Source organism: Oryzias latipes, chromosome 1 (genome assembly GCF_002234675.1).
Source record: "Oryzias latipes chromosome 1, ASM223467v1".
In the NCBI taxonomy this organism is placed as follows: domain Eukaryota; kingdom Metazoa; phylum Chordata; class Actinopteri; order Beloniformes; family Adrianichthyidae; genus Oryzias; species Oryzias latipes.
Window position 1 is genome coordinate 36033143 of NC_019859.2, and position 21859 is coordinate 36055001.

General features: G+C 46.9%; 1 protein-coding gene across 1 annotated transcript in view; it reads left to right on the top strand.

The window, feature by feature from the left end:
- LOC101162906 (sarcalumenin) overlaps window positions 1-10898 on the top strand; it is a 39155-nt gene extending 28257 nt beyond the window's left edge. The window contains exons 4-8 of the mRNA XM_004066348.3: window positions 1341-1436; window positions 2315-2431; window positions 2515-2748; window positions 9327-9676; window positions 9763-10898. Coding sequence (XP_004066396.2) covers window positions 1341-1436; window positions 2315-2431; window positions 2515-2748; window positions 9327-9676; window positions 9763-10263 — 1298 coding nt within the window. The 3' untranslated portion in view covers window positions 10264-10898. The remainder of the gene's footprint in view (window positions 1-1340; window positions 1437-2314; window positions 2432-2514; window positions 2749-9326; window positions 9677-9762) is intronic.
- Window positions 10899-21859: the final 10961 nt, after the last annotated feature.

Sequence of the window (21859 nt, forward strand, 5' to 3'; positions counted from 1 at the left end):
TTTGCATGTAAACCACAGGACATCTGAAGCTGTTTGTCTCTGAAAATTGTTTCATGATATCCATGTTTCATAACTGCTTGTCTGTGTGATAGCCATGGATTGTATCTGAGAACTGGACTGAGTGACTCCGCTCCCCTGGCGTTCCAAACTGAAGTATACAGCTGGTTCCAAGAAGCCGAGATCTCATAGGTTGTGTTCGAATTCCTTCCCTATATAGTGCGTTTTCCATTTTCTAGTGCTGTTTGAATTTACAATTCCAAAATCCAAAGCCCTAGAAATTTCCCAGAAGTCTCTGGGAAAAACCAGTGTGCATCGATGCTCACTAGATCTGCAAAAATAGACCACAATGCATTGCATCGGAACAATTTTTGCCAAAAAAATGTGTTTACATGTATTCTTTAATAAAATATCAACGTTTTTTATCTTCAGAAGACAGTGGATTCATAAAAGATTGCCTCAAAACGCTCATGTTAATGAGATTTTAACTTTGTGAAATCGATGACGTCATATCAGACGGCATATCTGACGTTTAAATTTAAAAAAAGTGAGCGTGGCGTCTGAGTTGCTTTTAAAATCCAGGGCACTACATAGAGCCGCACTATATCGGTTTTTTAGTAGTGAGGGGTTTGGGCGGGAATTCGGACACAGCCACAGACGTCTATAGAGGAATAAACAGCTGTTACTCTGTCATTCTATTGGTCAGGAGAACCGTGGATCTGATACCTTTTATTTAAAATCTTTCTGTTCATGATATTTTTTCTGTAGTTCAAGTTACTTTAGTCGTAAACTGACCAATCACATGCATCAATGCAAGTAGGAGAAACCTGCTGGCATCCATCACCAACATTCAAAACCTTTGACAGATTTAGTTTAGACTCCTTTGAAGTGGTAGGGGGGTGTGGCCTTCCAACAAGCTCCCTCCTGTTTGGTGAGAGTGGTTGCCGTAGAAACGCTGACTAAGACCAATTTGGACCTATCACAGCTGGCTGATGATTCCTGGCTCCAACATGGCGGTGTCTTTATAAGGAAACATTGGCGACAGAGTTGACTTCATTTGGTTGGAGCCAGAAGTAAAGCATTTTCCATGGACGACGTCGCTCCAACTCACTCCAGTTCTCACATACAGTCAATGGTCAAAGCTTTAACGACGTAAACATGTATGTCTTGCTGATTCAGAGAATTTCCTGTCGTACCTTTAGTCATCAGTTCCATTCAGAAAACTGTAAGAGGGATTAACTGTGTTGAAAAAAGAGGCAGCGTCTTTCCTCTTTCTCATTTGTGGAAATGAGAAGAAACCGTTTCTTTCAGCTCAGTTTGTCCTTCGGCTTTTCTTTGAACAGGTGCTATAAAGAAGCTGCTGAACATTTACCACAAGGCCATCAAACCAATGGAAGATGCTTTCAAGTACAATGAGCTCAGGCAGCATGAAGTCACAGGTGAGTCAACCTTTTAAGAAGAAATCCATGACCAATAATTCACACATAAATACATCCGGGGCCTTTGCAGAGCTACCTATAGCCCGGCAGAACCCTTCCCAATGAGTGGCTGATATACTCAATTCAATGATATAACATTGTTGTTTAGTATTTTATATTACAATTTATTTAACTAGAACTCTGACAAAGAAAAACACCACAAAAAGCCCTAATTCAGAACTATGGAGCGGACATAAAACTGCAGAAACGTGAAGCCACTGACAGGAAGGAGAAAATGAAAGTTCATGATTCCCTCCAGAACATTCAAAAGTCTGTTCACTCTTTCTGTTTAAAGCAGGGGGGGCCAAACCCAAACTCACAGGGGGCCAGAATGAAGCAGTGAGGTAAAGCCACGGGCCAAACTCAGTTTTTATGCAAAAACTAACAGCAACTGATATGTAATGTTTAACCTTTTCATATAGTGTCTAGTTATGTTACATTCTTATGTTAGCTCCGCCCACAAGACAAACAGGTCTGTCTTTACATTGGTGAACAGATCATCTGCCTCCCGCCTGTCCTCAAAGCTCCTGTTGTCCATCTTTCCCTTTGTGGAGCTGAAATGAATTTGTCCGGTGTGACTGGAGGATGGCTGTCAGTGACTGTCTACAGAAAAAAGGAGCGCTTGCTGGTTTCGACTGCGCGCCAACGTACTAGCAAAGCATTGTGGGATTTGTAGTATGAGTGGTACAGTATATACCGCAGGCCAGCTCTAATGCACATTTGATATGATCTCTCTGGGCCAAATTTAGCCCGTGGGCCCGAGTCTGACACGTGGTATAAAGAAAGATGCAGCTCAACATCATGCTTTTTTTCTTTCTTTAAATTTAAAAAACCCTCAGATGGTGAGATTACATCCAAGCCCATGGTTTTGTTCTTGGGACCCTGGAGTGTCGGCAAGTCCTCCATGATCAACTACCTGCTGGGTCTCCACGGCACAAGCCAGGAGCTCTACACAGGTCCGTCAGACACTCCATTAAAACATCTAAAAATGTGCCAAAGCCAATCCACTGAAGGCCTCCTCTTTCCATCCCTGCACCAGGCGCCGAGCCCACCACATCCGAGTACACCGTCATAATGCACGGGGACAAGTTTCGAACCATAGAGGGCATCGTGATGGCAGCAGACAGCTCCCGCTCTTTCTCTCCCCTGGAGAAATTCGGCCAGGGTTTTCTGGAGCGATTCGTGGGGATCGAGATGTCCCACAAGCTGCTGGAGAGGGTCACGTTCGTCGACACGCCAGGCATCATCGAAAACCGCAAGCAGCAAGAAAGAGGTGACAATGAAACCAGAGCATCAGATGACCTAAAGATGCTGTTTTAGCATCAGGCATCCAGACGAGCAGTAGGTTATACATGATCTACTCAAACTCAAACTCAAACTTTATTTATTTATATAGCGCCTTTCATTTTGGTTAAAAACACAAAGCGCTTAACATAAAAACAGATAAAACAGTCATAAAAAGTGAAAGTTATTAAAAACAGAAAACAAAGGACAATCACACAAAGAAGGTACCCCTCCCTCACCCCCCCCCGCCCCCACCCCCACCCACCCAGTTACCCCAGTAGAACCGTGAACAGAAAAAGAACTGCAGTTGAAGAAGGTCTGGCTTGGTACTGCTGCGAGGAAACGATATCATGGGGATCCATTCATTCCAAGGCCCAGCCGGACCACAGGGGCCATTACCGCAGCGCCCGCCCAACACAGGGCAGCCCAGGGCCCCATCCATGGCTATTAGACCACAGAGTGGGACCCCAGCCCGCCCAACCAGAACGGGCACTGCAGCAACGGAACGCCCTACAGGTCAAGCTGGTGGTGCCCAAGAACGATGGATCCCCCAGAGGAAACACTGGAGTAAGAAACATCAGAATAAAAAATAAAAATGATCATAGAATAACAACAATTCTTCTTTCTCTTTCGGCTTTTCCCATCAGGGGTCGCCACAGCGAATCATCCTTTTCCACCTCACTCTATCATGAACATCTTCTACCCTAACATTAGCCAACTTCATGTCCTCTGTTAAGACATCCATGTATCTCCTCTTTGGCCGTCCTCTTGCCCTCCTGCCAGGCAGCTCCATCTCCAACATCCTTCTACCAATATATCCACTATCCCTCCTCTGAACATGTCCAAACCATCTCAGTCTGGCTTCTCTGACTTTGTCCCTAACACAGGCAACATGAGCCGTCCCTCTGATGTACTCGTTCCTTATCCTGTCTAACCTGGTCACTCCTAAAGAGAACCTCAACATCTTCATCTCCGCTACCTCCATCTCAGCCTCTTGTCTCTGTCTCACTGCTACCGTCTCTAACCCATAGAGCAGAGCTGGTCTCACCACTGTCTTGTACACCTTTCCTTTGAGTCTTGCTGGCACTCTTCTGTCACACAACACTCCTGACACTTTCCTCCACCCGCTCCAACCTGCCTGCACTCGCCTCTTCACCTCTTTTCCACACTCCCCATCACACTGAACTGTTGACCCCAAGTACTTAAACTCCTGCACCTTCTCCACCTCAGCACCCTGTAACCTAACACTTCTACCTTGATCCCTCTCGTTCAGACACATGTATTCTGTCTTACTACGACTGACCTTCATGCCTCTTCTTTCCAGAGCAAACCTCCACCTCTCTAGCTGTTCCTCCACCTGCTCTCTACTCTCACTGCAAATTACCATGTCATCTGCAAACACCATTGTCCAGGGAGATTCCTGTCTTACCTCGTCTGTCAGCCTGTCCATCAGCATAGCAAACAAAAAAGGACTCAAAGCTGATCCTTGGTGTAGTCCCACCTCCACCTTGAACTCCTCTGTCTGACCTACAGCACATCTCACCACCGTCATACTTCTCTCATACATGTCCTGAACTACTCTGACATACTTCTCTGCCACTCCAGACAATCTCATACAGTACCACAGCTCCTCCCTCGGCACCCTGTCATACGCCTTCTCTAAATCTACGAACACACAATGCAGCTCCTTCTGACCATCTCTGTACTTTTCCATCAACATTCTCAAAGCAAAAATGGCATCAGTGGTGCTCTTACGGGGCATGAAACCATACTGCTGCTCACAAATCTCCACCTTCTTCCTAAGCCTGGCTTCCACTACTCTTTCCCACAGCTTCATTGTGTGGCTCATCAACTTTATTCCTCTATAGTTGCTGCAGTTCTGCGTGTCACCCTTGTTCTTAAAGATCGGGACCAGAACGCTTCTCCTCCATTCCTCGGGCATCTTCTCACTCTCTAAAATCCTATTGAACAACCTCGTTAGAAATTCCACTGCTGTCTCTCCTAAGCACTTCCATACCTCCACAGGTACGTCATCAGGACCAACGGCCTTTCCGCTCTTCATCCTTTTCAGAGCCTTCCTAACCTCATCCTTTCCAATCTCTGCTACTTCCTGCTCCACAACAACCACATCTTCCTCCCTTCTTTCCCTGTCATTTTCCACGTTCATCAGCTCCTCAAAATACTCCATCCATCTTTTCTGTACACTCTCTTGGGTTGTTAGCACCTTTCCATCTCTGTCCTTAATCACCCTTATCTGTTGCACGTCCTTCCCATCTCTGTCTCTCTGTCTGGCTAGTCTGTACAAGTCCTTCTCTCCTTCCTTTGTGTCTAACCTGTCATATAGCTCATCATAAGCCTTCTGTTTGGCCTTTGCCACCTCTCTCTTCACTCTACGCTGCGCTTCCTTGTACTCCTGTCTACCTTCCTCAGTCCTTTCTACATCCCACTTCTTTTTAGCCAACCTCTTCCTCTGGACGCATTCCTGTACTTCCTCATTCCACCACCAAGTCTCTTTACCGTCTTTCCTCTTTCCAGATGACACACCAAGCACCTTCCTACCTGTTTCCCTGATAATCTCTGCTGTAGTTTCCCAGTCATCTGGAAGCTCATCCTGACCACCCAGGACCTGTCTCAACTTCTGCCTAAATTCCTCACAAGTTTCTTCATTCTGTAGCTTCCACCACTTGGTCTTCTTTTCTGTTTTCCCTCTCTTCTTCTTCCTGACCTCCAGAGTCATCTTACACACCACCATGCGGTGCTGTCTGGCTACACTCTCTCCTACTACCACTTTGCAGTCATTAACCTCTCTCAAATGACCTCGTCTGCATAGGATGTAGTCCACCTGAGTACTCCTACCTCCACTTCTGTATGTCACTCTATGTTCCTCTCTCTTCTGGAAGTAAGTGTTGACTACAGCCATTTCCATCCTCTTCGCAAAGTCCACCACCATCTGTCCTTCCAGATTCCTTTCCTTCACACCAAACCTGCCCATCACCTCCTCATCACCTCTGTTGCCCTCACCAACATGCCCATTAAAGTCTGCTCCAATAACAACTCTCTCTCCTCTGGGAAAACTCTCTATGACCTCATCCAACTCACTCCAGAATCTCTCCTTCACTTCTAACTCACAGCCAACCTGTGGCGCATACCCACTGACTACATTCACCATCACCCCTTCAATTTCCAACTTTAGGCTCATCATCCTGTCTGAGACTCTTTTCACCTCTAGAACCCTGTTTACAAACTCCCCCTTCAGAATCACTCCTACCCCGTTTCTCTTCCTATCAACACCATGATAGAACAGTTTGTATCCTCCTCCAATACTACGTGCCTTGCTGCCCTTCCACCTTGTCTCCTGCACACACAGTACATCTACCTTCCTTCTCTCCATCATGTCTGCCAGCTCTCTGCCTTTCCCTGTCATTGTGCCAACGTTAAGAGTCCCTATTCTCAAACCTATGTTCCTGCCTTTTCCCTTCTCTCTCTGGCCACGGACCCTTCTGCCTCCTCTCTTTCTTCGACCAACAGTAGTCAAATTTCCACCGACACCCTGTAGGTTAACAGCATCGGTGGCGGTCGTTGTTAACCCGGGCCTCGACCGATCCGGTATGTCTAAAGTGGTGTGGATGATTCGCATAGTTATTTTGGCAATTTTTACGCCGGATGCCCTTCCTGACGCAACCCTCTCTATTTATCCGGGCTTGGGACCGGCACAGAGGCAACTGGCTTGCAACCCCTGTGGCTAGATTCATAGAATAACAACAATAAAAATAGAAAAAGATAAAAAATAAAATAAGATATAAGAATGTTAGTAATTAAAAAATTAAAAAATAAAAACGTCAGTGATTAAAACATAACCTAAGAATCATTGGTAAAATAACAATAAAAAGAATTGCATATTAGAAACAAAGATAATAATAGTCCTTACAAGAAAATAAATAATTAAATATGTAAATAAATACCTCAATTAATAAATAGATGAATAATAAAAGACATAAGGAATGATCAAAGTCATATAAAAGCCAGACTAAAAAGGTGGGTCTTGAGCCTCTTCTTAAAAACCTCTACAGTCTCTGCGGCCCTGAGGTTCTCCGGCAGGCCGTTCCACAGGCGAGGACCATAATGGCAGAATGAAGCCTCACCATGTGTCTTGGTCCTTACCTTAGGGACAACTAAGAGGCCAGTGCCAGAGGACCTCAGGGTCCGCGAGGGTTCGTATTTTAAAATAATATCATTTAAATAAGAGGGCCCAAGACCATAAAATCATTTTTAAACCATTAAAAGAACTTTAAAATCAATCCTGAAACGCACAGGGAGCCAATGCAGCGATTTTAAAACCGGTGTAATGTGTTCCCGCCCTCTGGTCCTCGTCAGAACTCGTGCCGCTGATTTCTGTAGAAGTTGTAGATTTGAGATCGACTTTTTGGGTAAACCAGAGAGCAGGGCATTACAGTAATCTAAACGACTAAAAATAAAAGCATGCATTAGTACCTCTGTGCTGGCAAGAGAGAGGAACGGGCGGACTCTGGCAATGTTTTTGAGATGGTAAAATCCTATTTTCACAATGTTTCTGATGTGAGGAGTAAAATTCAGCCCAGAGTCAAAAAGAACGCCCAGGTTTCTCACACACTGAGAAGATTTAAAATTCCTAAGTTTGGGTAAAATCATCTCTCTCTTGTCTTCAGGACCAATGATTAAAACTTCAGTTTTGTCCTGGTTGAGCTGCAAGAAGTTTTCTGCCATCCACAGCTTTATATCTAAAATGCAGTTTAAAAGAGTGCTGACAGGTTCAAGGTCATCAGGAGACACGGCGATGTAAAGCTGTGTATCATCAGCATAGCTGTGAAAGTCAACGCCGTGTCTCCTGATGACATCCCCAAGAGGCAACATATACAAGTTAAAAAGTATTGGACCCAAGATTGAACCCTGGGGAACCCCACAACTTATTTCATGGACCCCTGAGGAACGAGTATCCATACTTACAAAAAAGTGTCTATCTGTGAGATAGGAGCGAAACCAGTTAAGAGCAGTTCCTGAGAGGCCGACCCGACTCCTAAGTCTGTCAATTAAAATCTGGTGATCCACTGTATCAAAGGCGGCACTCAGATCCAGCAGCACCAGAACAGAAAGTTTCTGCGAGTCATAATTATGTCTGAGATCATTTAAAATTTTTAAAAGGGCCGTCTCAGTACAGTGATTTGTCCTAAAACCAGATTGACACTTTTCAAGAACACTTGAAAACTCCTTATAATAGGCAGAACAGCTCCATCTGGTTAACTGTGTTGTGTACATAAAATCACCGACTGATCAACACAACTGAGCGCTTTAAGCTTTGAACATTCATAGCTAAAATGCTCTAAATCCATTTGTAATAGCCTCTTAGCTTCACCTGAGGACATCAGTGTCTACTGATGACACGCACAGACATTAGTGCCATTGTAAACACATGCACACACAAACACACACATCAGAAAGAGCAGGCCCAACAGGTCAGCTATTAATGGAAAGTCTGAATCACTAAGAAACGACTTTTCTGTTTATGTCTGCCGGCACTAGTGCAAACATTTGAAGCCATTAACGAGAAGAAACAGCAATTATTATTGGATGTCCAATTCTGAGCCTTGTGTGCGGTATTATGACCGTATGTGATAACTGGACTGAGTGTGTGATGTCACCCATAGAAAGTGGTTTACTTCCAGCTCCAAACAAAGGAAGTCAGTTCAGTTTGCATCTTTTTCATGCTGCCATGTTGGAGCCAGACGTCGCCAGTGAGCAGGGATTGGTCCAAGTCCTGTCATTGGCTGATGCCAAATTACTTCCCTACCCCTCCAGCTTCTCTACCCCCACATTTATCCCTCCAAGTGGAGGGATAGGGAAAATGATGTCATCAACAGTCGCCAGTCGTCTACGTTAGGGCATATCTGCTAGCAACATCGGCTTTATAATTTTGAAAGATAAAACTTCAAATGTAAACTTCCGTGCTTCAGAGCACGCCCATGTGAAGAAATGTGCCGGCGATCACCGTAGCAGTGGAAGGATACCCAGCCTTTAGTCCCCTAAAGCAAACACTTTTAGACACCACTAAAGCTCCAAATCCCTCTAAAAGAGGACCAATAAGGAGCAGCAAGAAGGGCCAGGGACGCTATTCAGATTTAGCCCTTGTTTCTACGGCAACCACTCTCTCCAATCAGGAGTGAGCTTGTCTGAAGGCCACACCCCTACAACTTAAAAGCCGGCCACATGAAATCTGTCAAACAAATGTTTTGAACGTTGGAGATGGGGGGCCAGCAGGCTCCACCTTCTTTTATTGAGGCCTCTGATTGGTCCGTTTATAACTTGTAGAAAAAATGGTGATTACCAAGAAGATGTTTAAAAATGGTTCTTCTGACCAACAGAATGACTGAGTAACAGCTGTTTATTTCTCTGTAGAAGTCTAAGGGATTTTGGACCGACTTCCTGTTTGGAACGCCAAGGGGAGGGGCCTCTCAGTCTAGTCATCATTTACAGTTGATGATCAGGACAGACCCTAAAAGGGATTTCAGCCTTGGCTTTACCTTTCCTCCGTAGGGTATCCATACAACGAGGTGTGCCAGTGGTTCATCGACCGAGCCGACTTGATCTTCCTGGTGTTCGATCCCACCAAGCTTGATGTGGGGGGGGAACTGGAGATGCTCTTCAGGCAGATGAAGGGCCGCGAATCCCAGATCCGTCTCATCCTGAACAAGGCCGACAGTCTGTCCACACAGGACCTGATGCGGGTGTACGGGGCTTTGTTTTGGAGCATGGCGCCACTCATTAATGTGACCGAGCCTCCTCGCGTGTACGTCAGCTCCTTCTGGCCCTTCGATTATGCTGTGGACACCAGCAGAGATCTCTTTATGAAGGAGGAGATCTCCCTGTTGGAGGACCTCAACCAGGTCAAACGTGTTGAAACTTCTCATGAACGTGGGACTATTAGCTTTAGCTTTTGTGTTTATGTATTTTTTGCCTTCTACTTTTGCAGGTGATTGAAAATCAAATAGAGAACAAAATCGCCTTCATCCGTCAGCACGCCATTCGAGTCCGAATCCACGCCCTGCTGGTGGACCGTTACCTCCAGACCTACCATGAGAAGCTGGGCTGGTTCGGTGACCCACATGAGGTTTTCCAGGACATTGTCAACGACCCAGACAAGTATTACATCTTCAAGTCCATCCTGGCCAAGACCAACGTCAGTAAATTTGACCTCCCGGACAAGGAGGCCTACCAGGACTTTTTCGGCGTGAACCCAGTCTCTCACTTCAAGCAGCTGTCCCAACTCTGCGGCTGGTCTGGCGGCTGTCTGCTCGAGAAGATAGAGAGAGCCATCTCACACGAGCTTCCATCTCTGCTCAGTGGTGTCGGCAAAAACTCAGACCCTCCTGCTCCTGCCAAGGCGTCCCCAGCGCCTCCGCCCCCGCTCCCTGGTACATGCCAGGGTCCCGAGTGCGAAGAGAGACCCAAGAATCGCTGGAGAAGGCAGTAATGCTCTGCAGGAGGCTAAACGGGAGGGGGGATTTGTCTGGATGTGGTTCTGATGTCAGGGCTGTCTCTGGAGAGAGAGGGCTGAAGAAAGAGATGTGATCCAGTAAAATGAATATGATGAGTACACATAAACACTTGCTGGCAGGCTTCAGTCAGAAGGCACTTTGGAAAACAGAAAAGCTGGAAATGATCAATTCTTGGGTTAAAAACAAACAGCCTGGCCTTCTTTTGACTCATAAAATACAAAAAATGGCTTCAAAAGAACATGGATTCATGGATTTGATGAATTAATGTGACATTTTCAAACTTGGACAGTCAATGTTCATTGTTTTTTTTAGCCCCAGCCTTATTCTATACATTAGAAGACGTTTTGTGTCAGTCTGTTGTAATTACACTGTACCAGTTCTCTTTATATTTAACTTATTGTTTCTTATTCGAGTGCAACTGGCTTTATAAAAGTGAAGCCTTTTGAATGGTTTGTAATTTTAACACAACATAGTCGGCGTTTCTGTCACATGCAGTCATTTTTTTGTGCTTGGATCTGATCTCATTTGTTAGTATTTTGTGATTGCTTTGACTGTGACCCCAACCTGGTCAGGCACGATGCATCACTTTAATAAAATAAAATAGAACAAACACGTTATTTCTTTTTTTGATTCTATTCTTAATGCTGCACAACAGCATTATGCTCTTTGGAAGAAGAGTGACATAAACATTCAAGCAAGCTTGGTTTCTCACCGTGGCGTCAGTGGGAGAAGCTCACAGCAGTGACGTGCAGTCAGGAGAGGCAGGTGAGGCACAGCCTCACCTGTCATTATGGGAAGAAAAGAGAACAAATAAATTCAATTATTATATTTAATCAGTAAGTTGTGCTTTGCGGTCATTTTCCATTTAAATGTACCATTTTTGGGTGTTTTTTCTTTTCAAAATCGCTGAATTTCCGCATTTGCCGTTCAGATACTAAGTGACGTGCGATGAGGCACCAGCCCGCTGAGCCTCACCTTGGATTGCGCAATACCTATGCAGTCAGACGGTACTGCTGTCTCTCTGTATGTCGGTTCAATCACTTGTACTATATGAGCTGAGTTTAAATAATTTAGCAGATGTATATGATGCACAGTGCTTGTTTTTATAAATAACTGTATGTGAGGGACGTGTTTCTTGTGCTGAGCGCTAAACGACGGCGAAAAAGCCGCTGGGTGAGGCCAGCAGTTCTCGTGCCTCATGTTGCAGTTCTCGTGCCTCATGTTAGGGGGCGCCGGTGAGCCCTGAGATTATGACGCTAAAAAATACTAGAAGAAGTGATAGGAAGCGGCAACTCATTTTCTTCAGAAGGAGCGGCGTATGGACTTTATTTACAACTAAAGGTAAGACGATAATAACGTTTGTGCTTTTTTCTATGCTGCAGTTTGTATATGAAAAAAAACATGTTGAAATTATATTTTAAACAAAACGTTAACTGTTGTCAATCAAATGGTGAATAAGCTACTCAGTTATTTATACTCATGGTTCATATGTTTGTAAATCTGACTGATGACGTCAGTGCCTCACCAGCCATTAACCTCACCGCACGTCACTGGCTCACAGTAAACACTGATGGTCATTCGGAACGGACCATTTATGAGTTCGAAATGTGGGTTCATGTAAACCAACAGTTTTTCAAAAGGACCACAGAAAAACTGCAGGTTACAAGTTCATGTCTGCAAGGCTGAAGAACAAACACCAGATGGCGCTTCTGATCAGGACGTTGCACCCATGGACATCTTTTCATAATGCCACATGACAAAAAAAAGGTTTCCACACCAAAACTGAGACAACTGAACACTCATTCATTTCACCAGATGTCAGGTATTTTTTGGTTCTACCTGACAGGAGGGTGAAGCTTTGTCACCAAACAAAACGGCTCCCTGAGACGTCACGTGATAACGTCAGAACATTATGTTACACACTCAAGAAAGTGAGTGTTATCTTTGAAATGCTTCTGTTGGAGTAGCAACATGCAGCGAGGCTGAACGAGTCAATAGAGAAGGGTAGCTCTGTTCTCACTTGTGTTCTAGTGTACGGATTCTGCATTCAGATGCCTTGTGAGATGAAAACCACGATGGAAAGTGTTGAGCATCCTCTTCACAGCGGGAGCCGCTTCCTGCCCACAATGTCTTTGAAGAAAGTTTAAAAAAATCCCAAATGTTTTATTGGGTTGAATTTGAGCAGAGTCTCCTAATAATCGGTGTTTTTCAAATGTCACTATGAGAAAAATGTTTTCAGACATAAAGAGACAACCCTAAAAGCAATAAAGCATGTTTTAACGCAGGCCTGTCATTCTTTCAAGTTGGAACCAGCAGAAATCGGAATCATGTGAATCGAAATCAGTGTGAAACATTAAAGCAGTTCAAATAGGTTGTATTCAGACTGGACACATTTGGTTCTCAAAGGGAACCAAAGTTCTTTTCCCCCGATAATCCGGAACAAATTTTCGGTCTGAAAACACCAAAGTGGACCCTGGTCCGGGACCAGGAACCGCTCTCTGGCCCGTCTTTGGAGGTGGTCTCAGTTCGTTTCCAATCGGACTGAGCTCCGGTTCGAGTTTTTCTGAGTCTGATTACGATCCGTCCTCGGAGCAGAACACCTGAACCAGAATCTCCGTAGCCGGTGGTCACGTGATGTAAACAGATTAGGAAAGAAGCAACTGGTGAGGTGCGGACAAACGTTAAGCAACGGTTGTCGTGTTATCAAACAGAAAAACGGGTCCAACTGTTTAGTTGTTTATTGACCGTTTATTTTAACACGGCTGAAAACGCCATAAGTCCACAACCATCAGACAGCAACTCATGGAAATGTGGTCGGATGACTTCAGGCTCATTAAGGCAACTTTTAACGTGATCCACGTCGCTTCTCACCCCCACAATCTATATGTTATGAACGCGTATCGGCGTACCTTCATAGCCGTCATTTCCTCAGTAACCGCCCAGTGCTGACATGCTACATGCCCCTCCCCCTCTGGTCAGAGCTGCATGTGACAAAACACTTTTTTCAAAATGTCTGCTTTTCTGTTGGTTTAATCTCCATAGCAACCATTGAATGTTTTAGTCGCCTGAGGGTGACGGACAGGTCTTTGTCATTTTTAGAAGAATCTGCAAAAGTAAAGTTTTGGATTTCCTTGGTAACAGAGGTTTCTGTTAACCACGCCCACTTTCCTAATATGTTCTTGTTCAGCTCAAGTCAACGATTCATGTTTGTAATTTTTAGGATATTCCAGTAAAAAGCAGCAGGAAAACGTCGCTTTTGTTAGCTGGCCATGAAAACGCTCTTCAAACTTTGGAACCAACATTATTTTACCAAAGCTTTGATGATAGTCGAGGAGTTAGGAGACGATGGACTGAAATCCCACAGAGTTCAAATGCGTAGCTGGTACTAAAGGTGTCCTGTTTATTATTAAAGATGGGGGGGGGCTCTTTCTGGCCTTGGTGGTCGTCATAGAAACAAGCTGGCGGCGTGTGTGAAGTTTCATGAATATTGGTCGAACAAAATTGCCAAAATTCACACTTTGACACAAAATGGCTGCCAAGCTGGAGGTCCTTTGGCCATCCCATAATAATTTCAAAGCCTCCCAAGGATATCCTGGACACACATGTTTTGGTTTCATTACTGGATTCAGAAATATTTTTAGAGCCTCATAAAAGAGTTCAGCCCAGATAATTTTTTTAAAGGTTTCTCCCGCTGTGATGTCATGTGGGGGGGGGTCGTTCACTATGTCCAATTTTCCCCGGGAACTCTGTGCGTGCGAGTTTTGCTGAGTTTTTCAGCTTGTGGCGGCATGAAATTGCTCAAAGGCGCAGAAAGACAGCAGAATTGTAAAGACAGTCCAAAGTCCTTCAGTCCAGGACGGCTGCTGGACACAACCAAGGATGTGTCCGAATTCCTTCCCTACTCACCAAATGGTGCACTATATGGTGCGTTCGCCCCTTTATAGTGCACTATATAGTGCACCATATAATGCACTATATAGTGCGTTTGCCCGTCTTGCCACCATGGGGGGGCCGAGCTTTCAACCGCTCCCGCCCCCAGCTTTGGAATTCTCTTCCTCCCGATCTACGCAACACTGACTCTCTGCCACTGCTCAAATCCAAACTCAAAACTTATCTCTTCAAACAATCATATCCATTTAATCAACACAACTTCTTTTTTCTGTTTTTTCTATCCTGTTTTATTATTTCTTATTGATGTTTTATTCTGTTTTTTTTTCTCTTATTTTTAACCTTTTACAGTGTTGGGTGACCTGAAAGGCGCTTGAAATAAAATTCATTATTATTATTATTAATTCCAAAATCTAGTGCCTTCGAAATTTCCCAGAAGTCTCAGAACCAGTGTGCATCGATGCTCACTAGATCGGCGAATATAGACCACAATGCATTGTGACAGAACAATTTTTACAAAAAAAAATAGTAGTAAAATTTTTTTTCAAATAAACCATCAACGTTTTTATCTACAGAAGACAGTGGACTCATGGTCTGTGTTTGAATTTCCGCACTTTTCCCTAACTACTAAAAACTGTAGTGCTACTATGTAGTGCCCTGGACTTTAAATCAATTCAGACTCCACGCGTTTTGAGACGATTATTTATGAGTCCAATGTCTTCTGAAGATAAAAACATTGATGGTTTATTAAAAAAATATGTTTAAATACATTTTTTGGTAAAATAAATGGTTCAGATGCAATGCATTGTGGTCTATATTTGCCGATCTAGTGAGCATCGATGCACACTGGTTTTTCGCAGAGACTTCTGGGAAATTTGTGGGGCCCTAGATTTTAGAATTGTAGATTCAGACAGAACTAGAACATGGAGAACGCAGTAGATAGCTAAGGAACTCGGACACAACCATGAATGATCGTCTCAAAACGCTTATATCGATTAGATTTTAACTTTGTGAAATCGATGACGTCATATCCGCCGTTAAAAAAATTAGTAGTGAGCGTTGAGTCTGAATTACTATAAAATCTTGTCACGGTTCCTCCGGCTGCTACTCCTCCCCTCCCTGCTCCTTCATTGGAACCAGCTGACCTGCATCATCTCATCACCTGGCAGACCTTCTTAAGGAGATCCATCCCAGCATACTACGCCAGTCCGTTATACTCACTCCGGTGATCACGCCTGGCCTCAAGTTAAGTTACCCTCGCTTTAGTAATCCTAGCTTGTACTTACCGTCTGTCTCACGTCTTCAGGTCTTCACTCCATTGGTCACGCTGGTTCCTCGCTCCACGCTGATTACATCATCCTCGACGTCCTCGCCTTGCCTCAAGCTGGTTACGCTGTCCTCAGCGTTCACGTCTCGCCTCAAGCCGGTCACGCCGCCCTCGGCGCTCCACCACGTCACGGACTGTGAACGCCGTCCTCGGCGCTCCACCTCGCCACAGCAGTTTCCTGCATCCACGACGTCCCCTGACTTCTATAATTAAAACATCCTGTTAAATACAACGCCTTCCTGAGTTTCTTCCGGGTTCCAGCATCTGGGTCTCCCTAGTAGTCCGATCATGACAGAACGGACTGGCCATTACCCAGACCCAGCTGACCCGGAGGGACTCCGCTTGGCCGTCACTCACCAAGGCATCGCTCTGGGACGGCAAGCTGAATCCCTCAACCAGATGGCCGCCGCCCAGCAGGATCTTTTCCGTCGCTTGGACGGTATTTCTCTGGCTCTGACGGATTTAACCTCCCGAGGACCTACTAACGCCTCAGCCAGCAACACGGGTTCCGCCACCGGAAGCCCGGGCCCCGCTGCAGACAAAGCAGCTCACGAAAACATCCGGCTCCTTCCTGAGCCTTTCCTGGGTGACGTAGGAGCCTGCGGGGGATTCCTCCTGCAATGTCGTTTGATCTTCCAGCAGGCACCTCGGCACTATCATGCAGACCACAGCAAAATCACCCTTATAGTGAACTCTCTCCGGGGTAAAGCGCTTCAATGGGCTCAGGCTTACCTGACCGCTAATCCCATCTCTCAAGTCCCATTCGAACGCTTTTTAGGCGAGTTCCGGCTGGTTTTCGACCAACCCCGCAAGGAGGAGGAGGCCACCCGCCGACTGCTAGCCCTCAAACAACGCCACAGATCCGTGAGTGACCATCTAATAGACTTTCGGATTCTAGCTGTGGAGGCGGGTTGGCCGGATATAGCCCTTAAAGGGGTGTTCTACCAATCCCTTAATGACTCGATTAAAGACCATTTATGTTCGCAACCCGAGGCTAGCTCTTTTGAAGAGCTCGTCACCGCGGCCTTGCGGTCCGACGTGCGTCTCCGTGAACGTCATGCTGAGCGCCCCCGTCAAGACAAGAGACTCCTTACCAGTGCTTCTCCTCCATTCCCTGCTGCTAACTATGTTCATGTTATGTCTCACGATTCTGTCGGACTCTCCACAGAGGAACCGATGCAGATTGGACATTCTAAGCTCACCCCTGAGGAGCGGCAGAGACGAAGAGATGAGGGGGCGTGTTTCTATTGCGGCCAGACCGGTCACCTCGTTCATCAATGTAAGCTTCGTTTAAACTCCCGAACCCCCCGTTAGAAGGCAGGCCACGGGCGGGTCAATCTTCTCTCTCTACCGAGAGACCTTTTCTTTATTTACCTGTCAAGTTAAGTTTTTCTTCTAGTGTTTTTGAAGGTAGAGCCCTTATCGACTCTGGAGCTGAGCAGAGTTTCATTGATGACTGTCTTGTTTCTGAGCTTAACATTCCCACAGAACCTTTGGATATCCCTGTCAGGGCGGCCGGATTGGGTGGTCAGGTCCTCACTCACATAACCCACCGTACTAAGGCCGTTCGTCTCATCACGTCTGGTAATCATCACGAACTCATTCAGTTTTACATTACCAAGACCCCCCAGTCTCCCATCATTCTAGGGTTCCCCTGGCTTCGCGCTCACAACCCCCAGTTCGATTGGGTTAATCTCCACGTTACCAACTGGAGCACTACCTGCATGGCTAATTGTCTTCGTTCCGCCATACCCTCGGTTTCTCCTCGTTGTGATCCAGATCCTGAGGAGATCGATCTTTCTAGGGTTCCTCCGTGCTACCACGATCTTGGGGCTGTTTTCAGTAAGACCAGGGCTGGTTCCCTTCCTCCCCACAGGCCGTACGACTGTTCCATCGAACTAGTTAAAGGCGCTACGCTGCCTAAGAGGAGGCTATTTAATTTATCAGGCCCTGAGAAACTGTCAATGGAAAAATATATCCAGGAAGCCCTCTCGGCTGGTCATATTCGCCCCTCATCTTCTCCGGTCGGTGCGGGGTTCTTCTTCGTCCAGAAGAAGGACAGAACTCTGCGCCCATGCATTGATTACCGCGACCTCAATCAAATTACTGTTAAAAATAAATATTCCCTTCCGCTTATTGACTCTGCTCTACATTCTGTTCAGGACGCTCGAGTCTTTTCCAAGTTGGACCTCCGTAACGCTTATTATTTGGTTCGCATGAGGGAGGGGGACGAGTGGAAGACCGCCTTTAACACCCCACTCGGTCATTTCGAGTATTTGGTGATGCCTTTTGGGCTCACCAACGCTCCTGCTACCTTCCAGAATCTCGTTAACGATGTTCTTCGTGATTTTTTGAACCGCTTCGTCTTTGTTTACCTTGACGACATCCTTATTTATTCACGCGATCTGGATGAACACACCCACCATGTCCGCCAGGTTCTCTCACGGCTTTTAGAGAACCGACTATATGTTAAAGCCGAAAAGTGCGAGTTTCATGTACCCACCATTTCATTTCTGGGTTTCATCATTGACTCTGGTAACATTCGCCCCGATCCGGCCAAGATCGCGGCCGTCACCAGCTGGGAACCTCCCACTTCCCGTTAACAACTTCAGAGGTTCCTCGGCTTCGCAAATTTCTACCGTCGCTTCATAAGGAACTATAGCAGCATTGCCGCTCCGTTGACTCAACTCACCTCCGTTACTAAACCGTTTCTCTGGACCCCCGAAGCTCAATCCGCATTCACTAGACTTAAGCACCTCTTTACTTCCGCTCCCATTCTTTCACAGCCTGATCCTCTCCGACAGTTCGTTGTCGAGGTCGACGCTTCCGATTCTGGTGTGGGAGCGATTCTTTCCCAACGGGAGGTTGGCTCGGGGAAACTGAAACCATGTGCGTTCTTCTCTAGGAAGCTTTCTACGGCGGAGAGAAATTATGACGTCGGTAACCGCGAACTCCTCGCCATTAAACTCGCTCTGGAGGAATGGCGTCACTGGCTCGAGGGGGCTGAACATCCGTTCATCGTTTGGACGGATCATAAAAATCTCGCCTACCTACGTACAGCTAAACGCCTTAATTCACGTCAGGCCCGTTGGTGCCTTTTTTTTGACAGGTTTGATTTCACTATCACCTACCGGCCGGGTAGCAGGAACATTAAACCAGACGCCCTCTCACGTTTATTTTGTTCAGGGGATGACCAGGACAGCTCTCCCATTATTCCCCCCACATGTATTGTGGGTAATTTGACATGGGACATTGAGAGCAGGGTCATCCAAGCTCAGGGAGAGGAACCTGACCATCCTCCGGCCCCCCCTGGAACTCTTTACGTCCCCTCCTCCCTCCGCTCGGATGTCCTGGTTTGGGGGCACACGTCGCGTATTGCTTGCCATGGCGGCATTCATAGAACCCTGAGGCTCGTGCAACGTAGATTTTTCTGGCCTTCCATGGCTCGGGACGTGAGGGAATTCGTTGCGGCTTGCGACGTCTGCGCCCGCTCTAAGTCTTCCAACTGGCCGCCTGCTGGTCTCCTCCATCCTTTACCTGTTCCGCAGCGGCCCTGGTCCCATCTCGCCATGGACTTCATCACTGGGTTGCCGGCCTCTCAGGATAACACCGTCATTCTTACAGTTGTCGACCGTTTTTCCAAGGCTGCCCATTTCGTTCCCCTTCCCAAGCTGCCCACGGCCACCGAGATGGCTGACGTCTAGGTTCGAGAGGTATTCAGGCATCACGGCATCCCCAGTGATATTGTCTCCGACCGCGGGCCCCAGTTCATATCCCAGGTCTGGCGGGCTTTCTGTTCTGCTCTGGGTGCCACGGTTAGCCTCACATCCGGTCATCATCCCCAGTCAAATGGGCAGGCGGAGCGTGCAAACCAGGAGCTCGAGGCCGCCCTCCGTTGTGTGGCCGCCCAAAACCCCTCCAACTGGTCTTCATTCCTGGCATGGATCGAGTACGCCCACAACAGCCATCCGTCTGCTGCTACCGGTATGTCCCCGTTTGAAGCGTCCCTCGGATACTCTCCACCCTTGTTCCCCTCCCAGGAGCTGGACTTGGCGGTCCCGTCGGTTCAGCATCACCTGCGACGCGCCCAGCGTATATGGACTCAGGCCAGGGCCGCTCTCCTGCGCACTAGAGAGAGGAACTGCAGGATCGCTAATCGCCACAGGGTGGAGAGCCCCGCCTACCAACCGGGACAGAGGGTTTGGCTGTCTTCACGGGACATACCGCTCCAGGCCACCTCCCGTAAACTGGCTCCACGCTACATTGGACCTTACCCCGTCGAGAGGGTCATAAACCCCTCCTGTGTGCGGCTGCGGCTCCCGGCGGCGCTTAAGGTGCACCCCACGTTTCATGTCTCGCAGCTTAAGCCTGTCCGGGAGAGTCCTTTGTGCCCGCCGTCCGCTTCCCCACCGCCCGCCCGGGTCATCGACGGCGCTCCTGCCTACACCGCCAGCAAGGTGTTGGACGTCCGCCGCCGGGGGCGCGGTTTCCAGTTTCTGGTGGACTGGGAGGGTTACGGTCCGGAGGAGCGCTCATGGATCTCCCGCTCCCTCATTCTGGACCGTACCCTCATTGACGATTTCTTTCGGGACCACCCTGATCGTCGTCCGGGACCGCCTGGGGGCGGTCGTTGAGGGGGGGGGTACTGTCACGGTTCCTCCGGCTGCTACTCCTCCCCTCCCTGCTCCTTCATTGGAACCAGCTGACCTGCATCATCTCATCACCTGGCAGACCTTCTTAAGGAGATCCATCCCAGCATACTACGCCAGTCCGTTATACTCACTCCGGTGATCACGCCTGGCCTCAAGTTAAGTTACCCTCGCTTTAGTAATCCTAGCTTGTACTTACCGTCTGTCTCACGTCTTCAGGTCTTCACTCCATTGGTCACGCTGGTTCCTCGCTCCACGCTGATTACATCATCCTCGACGTCCTCGCCTTGCCTCAAGCTGGTTACGCTGTCCTCAGCGTTCACGCCTCGCCTCAAGCTGATTACGCTGTCCTCAGCGTCCACGTCTCGCCTCAAGCCGGTCACGCCGCCCTCGGCGCTCCACCACGTCACGGACTGTGAACGCCGTCCTCGGCGCTCCACCTCGCCACAGCAGTTTCCTGCATCCACGACGTCCCCTGACTTCTATAATTAAAACATCCTGTTAAATACAACGCCTTCCTGAGTTTCTTCCGGGTTCCAGCATCTGGGTCTCCCTAGTAGTCCGATCATGACAAAATCTACTACTACTATTTATCTACTGCACTATTTTGTTTTTTAGTAGTTAGGGTGGGAATTCAGACACAGCCTGAGTCTTCACTAGAGTCTTGGCTTCTGTCTTACGTCTTGACTAGAATCTGCTGCCAGCAAAAGCAAAAGTCCTCCATGAGAGATCCGGACTGAAGCGTGTGCGAGCTCATGAAGGGCGTTTGCTGATCCGACTCGCCGCCCTCAGCCGTGTCCAGCAGCCTTATCGCCACCGTTTTATCAGCTCCTCTCCTGAAAGCTCTTGAACCTAAGCATGAGCACACGCCACCACTCACTCACACACACACTCACTCACACACACACACACACAATCACACACATGTAAGCAACTTTGCACACTTCCAAGTTCCACGATTATTGCAGACACAAACACGCCCAACGCCATCAGCACTGTAAACATTTACAGCGTTTCCTGCTCAGAAGAAAATCCTATCTGCCTTTTTTCAGACGCATAAAACGTAAGAAACAGAAGAACAGGAGTCAAGAACGTGCAGAGACGTCGGCTCTGTTCGCTTTGTGTTGTTGAACTGATCATCTTTCACAAATCCCCTCGATAGCTGTTAACCTTTCTGATAGTGGAAATGTTTGCACCCTAAAAGTCTGGGCCTGTGCTGATTAACAGGTCAATTATAAACCGTGATGCCCTTTGGCTCATCATGAAACATTAACAGAGCAATAAGGAGCTTTGGCAAAGGCCTAAAAGTGAGGAGTGGAGAGATGAAGCATCTGCCATTAAAATCCTTCGGTCCTGTCAGTCAAAAATAAAAAAAAATAGACTTAATTCTCCAGTAGATTCAGCCAACACACATTTAGCAGTAATAAAAAAACACTTTTACAAACGAAAACGTTTTCATTCCTTCATGAATATTGAACAAGTCTGAGCTGTTTCCCAACTAAAGATTATTTTTATTACATAATTGGACAAAACAAAGTAAAAATCACTTAAGATTTTGCAAATGTTTACCTGCACAACACCTGGTTAGTCGTTGACAGCAGACAGGTCGCTTCGTCGAAGCCACCTTACTTTCCTTTTTGGTGCTAAATGTGGATTTGGAGAGCCGCATTAAAAAAAGAAACAAACTCTGTGGATGGGAAAAACTGA